Raw genomic sequence first — 10,713 nt, 5'->3', positions numbered from 1 at the left:
CGAGTATAGAAAATAACTGCTGTCATTTTCCTTCATCATGAAAGGCTCAGCATAAAATTTATGACATTATAGCTGCTTTGTGCAGAGCATGTGCCTCCCTTACTGTCTTTCCTTAGTCAGCAATGATGACATGTCATATTCCAATATTTCTTGTGAATATGAAAAGTGTCCCAATCAATGAATTTTTGTTGACTCAACAGTAATTATTTTGCTTGGACATGAAGCCCCCGAAAAAGACAACCTTATTGTTGCTGGGATTTACTGAAGTAGATGTAGTGCTTCAAGATCATGTTCAAGTGGAAGGTTTTCTTGCTCATTTTTTTCGTTGATGTACATTCAGCTGATATGTCAAAGAAAAGGAAAGAAATACAAAGCTGTATAAACTGATTGAAAATTAAAAAGAAATGACAGATAGATAGATCACTATACTGTCACTTTTTTTTTACTGTTTTTCCTTCATCAAATATTTAAACATTCTTTACTGCCTGAAACGTGGTTACTATTTCTTTTGCTTCACTCCGAACATTTCCAAAAATATACTCCTTGGGAGCCTTTGCTTCTTTATGAATGGAATATTACAGATCTTAGTGGTCAACATGACCTCAAGTAAAGAGAAAAAATAATTCTTATGTTGAAGATGAAGGTTGAGGCTAGTCTGCCATAGTCTAGTCCCACAGCTCTCCAGGATTGCACATCTAGGAGAGAGGGTACATGCAACTACATAAAAGGCAGATCTCAGCAAGTTTAATTGGAATATTTCAGCGGCGTTACAGGGATCTAAATCGTTGGCAAAATTACTGGAAATTTTGCTTTGGTCCTCTTTTCAAGTAGCTTTTTGTTTAAGATGAGCGCACATGCCCAAATCCTTTGATTTTCACGAGTATTTCAAATCACGATTAAAAATTTTTACAACCTAATATCATCCTCCTTTCAGATACCCAAACCTCAGATTTAACTTTTTCCCTTTTAAAATATAATCTATGATGCCAGAGTCTGCTGATCTTCTATAATAGGTTTCTGCCTTATGAAAGATTTTGTTAACATAAACAGCCAGCCTGTTCAAAGGACCCACATAGAAATCAAGCTTAGTTGCATGTAACCTGTAAGACAGTAGACAGGGCAGACCACAACTATACACACACCAGTCACTATCACAGCACGAAACTACAGTCACAGAGAGATCTATGTACATGTACACACTTGTATCAAGGCCAAATATCTCTATACCAGGTAAAATGTTCCATCTTCAAAGGTACATCATCTGCATCATTTTGCAGTTGCCCACATCAATTTCTGGGAGGGGGAAAGGGGGGGGGGGGCGGTTCCAGCAACTTACAATACAATTTTGTATTGTTTTGGTATTTCCTTACTAATTTTTAATTGAAAAATCACAAATACCCTACCCGTGATTCTTATCTGGTTCATCTCTGTTTCTTTTATTTTCTATAAACTAAAAGAAATGACTTAGGCATTTGTAGAATGATGCTGATGACATTATACTTTACTCTCCTGAATCGGGGGTTTGGAGCCATTTGAGCTTATGCACTTTGACTTGCAGCTAGGAAAGAGTTTAAAGATCTCAAATTGGTGGTTATAGAAAAAAAGAACATTGGGTAAATTTTAATATTAAAGCTTGAGCTTCGCAAAATGAAAGGGTAGAGTGGGAGGGGGGTGATACGAATGTGATATGAAATTTTCTAAAAAAGGGATCTGACCCTTTAGATCCTAAAGTAAAGAGTAAGAATTTATTGTTACTGTTTCGAACTTGAACATTAAGTTCCTTATTTACCATTCTGTGAGGTTTGAGGTTTTAGGAACGGGAGAACCTGGCATAGGGAGCTGGAGTCATATCTGTTGCACAAAAGAAATTATATGAAATGTCTGTACAATTACAGCAGATGCATTTATGAAATACAAACGAAGGGAAATATAATAACCCTTGTCAGATTATCAGAGACGATGAAGTCACTAACACAAGGGTAATGTATTTCTCAACTCCACATCCACATTGCGACACACAGGAACAACCATTCTTTTTAATGCTCGGACATTTAGAATTATATACACGGTAGACTTCCACCTTAGCTCATATATATAGCACCTGAAAGGCCTGGACATAAGAGAACTATACTAAACAAGACATTTAAAATATCAAAGTATTCATTTGAATGCTGAATATTAAACCAGTATCTGAATTAATAATAAAAAATATAATATAAAGGTTAGAAATTACATATGAACATCGCCTTGTCTAACGTCCCATGTATACAACACTACTGTCTATGCTGAGTAAAGAGTCAATAATACAACTGATAAGTGAAAATATAAGGAAACATATGACATGCATATTACATTCTGTATTATTAATGAATTTAATTATATGAAAAAAGGAATTAAAAAAAAAATCTGTTGATCTGTTAACAAATAGTAAACAGGAGAAAATAAAAGGTTCTGATCTTGCCATAGCAATATCTGCAACAGGTGTACCTCAGGGATTCTTTCGTTCTCCATTCTTTCTATTTACATTTTACATTTCTCCAGCCTTATCATCCACCTTACCAAAGAGAGTGAAGCTAGATTACATTTCTAAGATCAATAAAAATTCACTAAAGCTTGGCAAAAAGCCAATTGTGATATACAAACAATGGCATTCACTACAGGTTAGCAAAGCTTGTGCACTCCAGTTGTCTCATACAACACACAATATGCTTATTTTTAAAGAAAATCTTGACTCTTTAGTGTGTAGCATTAGTCTGCTTTTCCTTTTCATAATCCAGTACACTGGCACACTTCAAATGTCGAGGACACAATAATGTTTCAGATGGTAAAAGATCATTAATCAGAGGTAACTAGCTTGAGTATTTTTTTCTGTCTGCCCTAAAAGCAAAAATCACAATCAAAATAATGTTCAGAATAAATGCCAAACTCTAGTCAACATTCTAAATTACTACATGTATATGTAACATATACTATACATACTTTGACTGTAACCACAGTTTCATCAAAACTTAAAATAATTTCAGTGGGTAAATACTTTTCAAATCAAAAGAAGTGCTTTCAAGCAGCTATAATATAATCGCAATTGTTTCGATCTCCCTTCAGCAAAATGTTGATAACTTAGGTGTTTGGCTGCTTCAGCCCTGCCAGTTACGGCTATCAGGAGGTGTGTCGGATATATGTGATGGACCGTGGTGGAATCAGGCTCTCGTCAATTTTTGGGCATGTAGAGTTATTGGTATCATCTTAAAGCTTGTTCACTTGTATTTATTTGGATAAAAAAATATCCATTTGTCTTGAATACAAGTCGAGTTATTTGCGAAAGGAGGAGGTGGGGGTCACCTGTTTTCAGAGGTAAAATTAGTGAGAAAATGGCCGTCAAAGATTAGTTATTTCCTTAGCTTAAGAGTCCGTGGTAACTGAAAATTTACATTTCTTGTGCCTTTAATCAACGTTTTTCAGAAAAATCCACTCAGAAATGAGTTCTTTTATGGGCTAGAAAGGTGTTGAGCCAAAAAACAAAAATTCAATACAAATTCACAAACCTGCGGAAAAATGCAAGTTTCTTCACTTTGATTATTTCGATGAGAGCCTGATTCCACCATGCTGCCTCACATATTCCATTAGAATTTAACAGCTCTCCAGCATGCATAACGCTAATATGCAGGAGCTCAGGCAAGTTTATAGTCCTATTGCTGGCTCTGGGAAATGTGCGCCCTTCTCTCTAGGGTGTGAAATCTTCCATCTTTAACTTATACAATAAGATTTCCAAAGATGAATAGCTTAAGTTGTTACACATTTTGTTATGTATTTTCACCCTGGCAGAAGGCTTGCATAACTTCATCATAACTCCCCTAATGAGGACCAGTCCACTCAGTTACCTGTCTTAGTCCCCTGGGTATGACATACAGCAAGGCAGCCAGCTAAGCACATATAACTATTATTCACATATTTCATCTTAGCTCAAGGCTAAGTACCAGTTTACAGCCAAGTGAATTGAAAAAAATAGGATAGGGTGTTTTTTCTAAGGATGTAGTACCATATCCAGCTCAGTTAGAAATTGCACCCACGACTTTTCAACTGTGAGTCAGATGTCTTTATGCTAGACATGGACACAAAGCAAGTAGAAGGCAGACTGGTAACTGGAAAAAAAGCTTCTTGAACGATCTTTTATCAAGCAATTTATCTGTGAAAGGTACTGAAGGTGCAGGGGAAGTATCAAAAGTGTCTACAGGACATGAGGACAACAAGGAAAAAATATTTGTAAAAAAAGGTTTAGAAAAACTTCAACTTTGTCAGCCTGAGAGGTCATATAAACATGAAAGCATGAACATTAGCATCAAGTGTCAGAGCAAGCAAAATCCACAAAAAGAACAAAGCAAAAAAAAAAACCCCCACCAAAAAACAGAGACAAATAAGAACTTAAAAAGAAGATCAATTCCACTTCAACAAGTAAAGAACCATTTACACGGTAAACAAATCTTTACAGAAATGCGAAAGCACCCAATTTAGCACAACGAAGCACTTGATTTACAATTACACTTTCAATTTTTCCTTTCTCTGTCAGTCTTAATGTGTCAAAGGAGTGGCCATGATCAGCATTCAGTAACTCACTCCTCAGCTTGCTCCAAAAAACAGGCTCAAAGTGGACTCGTATGAAGGAAGACTAATGACGTAGATGATGCTTGTCAAGGCCGTTGTCATGACGATGAGATAGCATCAGGGTTGGACAAAGACTCCATAACGAGCTCATGGCAGAAGCGGTACTGCTCCTGTGAAAGAAAACAAGAAAGGTCCATTCACGAATTTCCCTCTCTACTGACATGATAATATCATGTTAAGCAGCATGACTGTTAAGTCGCAAACATTTATAAGTTTACACATGCACGCACACACACACACACACACAGACAGACACAGACACACACACACACACACACACACACACACACACACACAAACACATACATACACACACATACACACACATTACTAGATGAGTGAGGGTGTTTAGTTTGTGTGCGTGCATGTGAGAGAGAGAGAGAGAGAGAGAGAGAGAGAGAGAGGTAAAAAGAAATAGACAGAGAGTCAGACAGAAAGAAAGAGGGAGAGATGAACTTTTGACTATGAAATGTGCTACACTTCCTTGTTTTGATAAAGAGACAGTAGTTAATATGATCGTCAATACAATATAAACTACAGAAATATTGGTAAAGGAAATTGTCTATTCGGTAATATTGGCATCAATAAGTTTTGAAGAGTGTTGTTTATTAATGTCCTTGTGTTAAATTTGCGTAAATCTATGATAAGCATATAATTATATAATATTCATGATAGTCCTAGCATGATTTTGACAAGGAAAAAGAAAGAGAGAAGAGATGAAACTATATTTGCATTTTACCATGTTGTCAATCAGTTGAGTCCTGTTTAGTCGGAGTTGTTTGACAGCCTGGAAAACGTCGACTTCCTTCTCCTTCTGCACACGCTCAAGGATGGTCAGGGCCGCACAGAACAATCCACTGCGACTGGCGCCGTTCCTGTACGAGTAAGGTTGGAAAAAAAAATGTGTAGAAAATCGAGAAAATATGAAAGAAATATAAACCTGAATTAATTTTTCATGGTAAAATTCAGGAAACAGTGGCTTGTACACATTAGTACACACACACACACACACTTACACACACTTACACACACACACACACACACACACACACACACACACACACACACACACACACACACACACACACACACACACACACACACACACTCTCTCTCAAAATGCCCCCAACCATTTCCTTTCTTTTCCTTGATCTGAGGAGATTAGTAAGCTGGAACCATTCCTTTCACTGTTAACACAATATCATACCTTACAAAAGACTCCAGGGAAATAAACCTAAAACTAGTCAAAAGTGGGTGCAGAAAACTTACATGCAATGCACTGTGATTGGTCCGTCTTGCGTCTGCAGCCAAGTGTTGACCATATCGACAAGCTCCAGCAAAGCCCTCTGGGAACTGGGTGTGGCTGAACCTTCTTGCCAGCGGTGGAAGTGGAACTGGCGGACCTGTCTAGCGGCATTGCCGGGCTGAGAGGAAGAATACCGTTATTTAAAGTTGTTTTTGAGGTGTTTTAGGAAAAAAGTGCTTTCATGGGCTTCCTGCATTACCATGGGAAGGACTCCGTAACAAGCGACCACCATACCAAGAACAATAAAGAAGAAACCTTACCCTATAGCTAACCCTACCTAACCCTAGCCCAAACCCTAACAAAACCCTAACCCTAACCCCAACACTTTGCCTTGACCCTAAACCTATCTATTTCATAAAAGTTGCTCGTTTCGGAATTCCTCCCTTGTCAAAAGTTGATTTTGAGTTATAGGCCTCCTAGTTTGGAGAAATGTACTTCAATAGTTCTAAAAATAATTTTTAGAAAAAAACATTTCCACAGGTTTTCCCCATCATCAAAGTTTGCTTTTTAGCAGTAATGGTTAGAACAATTCTGCATTCATACGTATAACGTGTCATCAAAAGTTGATTTTGAGCACGCAGAAAAAAAATGTGTTTTCATAGGTTGACTTTATTATAATATTTTTATTTTTAGTTGTTTTGGTTGGGAAAAATGTGGTCAACCTGACTGTGCCAGCAAAGTTTTACCTTAAGCTATAATGAATAGGAGAAACGCATTTTGATAGGTTGAATGCGTAGTTAAAGGCTACTTTTGAGTAAGTGGATCTAGAGAAGAATAAGGCCAACACTTTGACTTTAACTACAAGGAAACAAGTATCAAAAGTGCCCTAAAATTCCGACCAGAGGGAATTTTCAATACATGGTGGCATCACCACAAAAATGTTATGGCTTCAGGTATAATGAGAGTGCCGGGGATGTATAATATAATATTCATAGGCAATATATATCATCACCATATGTCAAAGTAGGCCTACCATTTTGCACAAAAGATTCATTATAACCCAATCTTCTCTACCTGCATCTCAGGAGTTCCTGACAAGAAGCTAAAGGGGTTGTCATAAAAGGGATTATTCATGTTGCAACAGTAAGGATTGGATCGAATAGGTGACAAAAGGTAAATATCCCTATATGTTGCAAAAGTAAGGATTGGGTTAAGTAAAGTTACATCACCAAAAATTATATCTATTTGTGTGGATGCTAAAATATTTTCAGCAAGAATCTACCCAGAAAGTTGCCATAAGCAAGATTCTTATACAAATAATGATACCTTGTTACATACTACGTCATGGATTCTAAATCCTTATAAAGTCATATAACAGCTTTAAGAGGCTTAATACTGGAAGTCACCATTTGTGAAGGGTGCTGACAAAATGAGTTGCTTCTCGGATTTGAGCCCTGTGGAAATAGATACATCACGTTTATAGGTTAAGCTTTTGCAAGTTATAAGTTTGAAATAACAAAAGGCTTGTTATACTTAAAGAATGTTGCATCAAAATAAAATCGATTAATTTCACCCTAGGGTTGATTTTTGGCCAATATTTCCATTTGTGGGTTGGGAAAAGTAACTCATTTTGTCAGCATGCCTCACATTTGTTTATGAGCATCTTGTCTGCAATGTTATAGGTCTTCACTATGGGTGGCTGTCTTGGACAATTTTGACAGTACCATGATCCCTGAAGGCTACTCACCACTTGTGTGTTAGTTACTGTGAAATCTCTCACTGTGACGATGGGGTTGGACTTGATCTCAGACGTGGTCTCCACCTGAAAAGGGCCGTACTCTGCACCGTCCGGCTCCTCGCTCCAATACTGCTCACAAGTCTGGGGATGGGTGGCCTTTGAAAGGTGTGCGGAGAGAGAGAGACAGAAAGACTGTCTTCGACTGCTCTTCAACTGTTCATGTGTAATTTTTTGATTGAAGCTGTGACTGTTGTTGTAGTTGTTGTTGTTGTAGTTGTTGTTGTTGTAGTTGTTGTTGTTGCTGTTGTTGTTGTTACTATTGTTCTTATTTTTGTCTCTGTAGGTGTTGTATTTCATTGGGTTTTCCCGTATTGTTGTCTTTTTATGCTGTTGTTTTTTTGTTGTTTTTGCTGTTGCTGTTCTGACCTCTCCTCCTCCTCCTCCTCCTCCTCTTTCTCCTTGTCCACGGACCGCCCATACCAAGGAAAGCAACTGCATGCCCCTTTTTAAAATAAAATTATTAACCCGAGTTGTCTCCCCTATCTCACAAATGCCTCTCCAGAAATCCTTCATTGTTTTGATTTATTCATTTATTGTTTTTTGACTGACAAAGAGATAGATGGAAGGACAGATTGATGGATGGATGAATAGATTAATAGGTTAATAAATAGACGGACGAAGAGACAGACAGAGAGACAGACACAGCGACACACAGACAAACAAACAGACAAATAGCAACAAAACAACGGTAGGCATAACAGACTTATACTCCACTGATCTTCCCCACATTGCCCACCCCCTTCCACTTACATCATCATTGGTCTCCACCTCGTTGAGCATGACGATACAGTAAGAGCCGTGGTCGTAGACGAGACGCCAGAAGTCTACCACTGTGTTGGGCAGGGGCATCTGAGTCACCAGGAGCTGGTCCTTCTGGCAGTAGCTCTGAACAGGAACATGGAACAATCATACACATGCTGATAGTACATAAAATAAGTAATAATACTAATAACAATAATAATAATAACAAAAATAATAACAACAATAATATTATTATTATTATTATTATTATTAATAATAATAATAATAATAATAACAACAGTCTGATAATAATAATAATAATAATAATAATAATAATAATAATAATAATAATAATAATAATAATAATAATGATAATAATAATAAAGATGATAATAATAGTAATAATAATAATAATAACAATAATTAAAAAAATATATTTAAAAAAAATAATAATAAAAAAAAAATTAAAAAAATATTAATGATAATAATAACAATAACAATAATAATAACAGATAGCATTTGTATAGTCAAATCTCTGCTCAGCAGCAAGCTCTATGCGCTTTTCAATCTCTACTTCTCAGGAAGTTGAGGGTGTTTCAGAATGCTGTCAATGTTCTGGGTAATAGTGTAGATTGTAAAGCGCATAGAGCTTGCTGTTTAGCGGGAATTTGCGCTGTATAAATGCTATGTTATTATTTTATGTCATGAGAGTTAGCATAGATAACGTATAACAAGATAAAATAGTGAATGTTGTGAAGATGAAAAACTATAACATAGTGTTCAATATAGATAGAATAAGGAAAGATATTAAGATATTATGTTACATGGTTGATATTGATGACACAACTGGCGAGATATTTATTACTCCATGCGATAAGAAGGAGCACAATAAATACATATGGTACGTAAACATAATGAAATAGATGAGATAACGTAAAATAATACTGAATAGATACCAAAGATAAAGATAATGAAATAAGATAAATAATTAAGAGAACATAAGGCATACAAGCTTATAGGGGGTGCCCACTACAGCTGCTGGATTGGGCCGATCACCCGACTCGATCGCCTGAAACTGAAAACAAACACGTTTGTTTTTGAGGCGATCGAGTCGGGCGATCGGCCCGATCAGCCGATCCCATCCGTAGTGGGCACCCCGTATTAGATCGATAATGTATTATGAACTACTATGGATACTGAATACAGATTGTGTGGCCTATATTCATTCTACATTACTTTGTTTTACCTCACTTACTGATATTAATTTGTGCTTGACAATGTAGGAAAAGTAACTGCTAGAAGTTGTGTTGTTTTAATAATATAGTGCGAAGCAAGAAGTTGTACAGTACATATAATTAATATATTACCATATGAGAGGCAGCGTGGTGGAATCAGGCTCTCGTCAATATTTGGGCATGTAGAGTTTTTGGTGTCATCTTAAAGCATATTCACTTGTCTTTATTTGGATGAAAAAAATATCCATTAATCTTGAATAAAAGTCGAGATATTTGCAAATGAAGGAGGTGGGGGTCACTTGTTTTCAGAGATAAAATTAGTAAGAAAATGACCGCCAAAGATTAGTTATTTCCTTAGCTTAACAGTCCGTGGTAACTGAAAATTTACATTTTTTGTGCCTTTAATCAACTTTTTTTCTTCAGGAAAATCCACACAGAAATGAGTTCTTTAATGGGCAGAAAGGTGTTGAGCCAAAAACCATAAATTGGATAAAAATTCACAAACCTACGGAAAAATGAAAGTTTCTTCACTTTGATTATTTTGACGAGAGCCTGATTCCACCACGCTGCCTCACATATCGTCCAGTTCACTATCCGCGTATGGAACATAATTTGAAAACTCCTGTTTTATGGCATTTGACCTGATGACAATCTTTAAAAAACAACTCCCACTTTTTACTTTGCATCAATAACTCAAGACAATTGTGAGGCAGCGTGGTGGATCAGGCTCTCGTCAATTTTGGGGCATGTAGAGTTATTGGTATAATCTTAAAGGTTGTTCACTTGTGTTTATTTGGATGAAAAAAACAACAACATTTATCTTGAATTCAAGTCAAGATATTTGCAAATGAAGGAGGTGGGGGTCATCTGTTTTCAGAAGTAAAATTAGTGAGAAAATGGCCGCCAAAGATTAGTTATTTCCTTAGCTTAAGAGTCCGTTGTAACTGAAAATTTACTTTTTTTTGGCGCCTTTAATCAACGTTTTCAGAAAAATTCACACAGAAATGGGTCCTTTAATGGGCATAAAAGGTGTT

General features: G+C 36.5%; 1 protein-coding gene across 1 annotated transcript in view; it reads right to left on the bottom strand.

Moving 5' to 3' along the window:
- Positions 1-3,550: 3,550 nt before the first annotated feature.
- LOC101859496 (receptor-type tyrosine-protein phosphatase alpha) overlaps positions 3,551-10,713 on the bottom strand; it is a gene marked incomplete in the record, with an annotated part of 114,619 nt that continues 107,456 nt past the window's right edge. Inside the window, 5 exon segments of the mRNA XM_035970946.1 lie at positions 3,551-4,769; positions 5,399-5,534; positions 5,929-6,083; positions 7,653-7,784; positions 8,454-8,588. Coding sequence (XP_035826839.1) covers positions 4,698-4,769; positions 5,399-5,534; positions 5,929-6,083; positions 7,653-7,784; positions 8,454-8,588 — 630 coding nt within the window.

This window comes from Aplysia californica, unplaced genomic scaffold (assembly GCF_000002075.1).
Source record: "Aplysia californica isolate F4 #8 unplaced genomic scaffold, AplCal3.0 scaffold00346, whole genome shotgun sequence".
Classification (NCBI taxonomy): Eukaryota; Metazoa; Mollusca; class Gastropoda; order Aplysiida; family Aplysiidae; genus Aplysia; species Aplysia californica.
The sequence above is the reverse complement of the archived record's forward strand: the minus strand, read 5'-3'. Positions and strand labels throughout refer to the sequence as shown.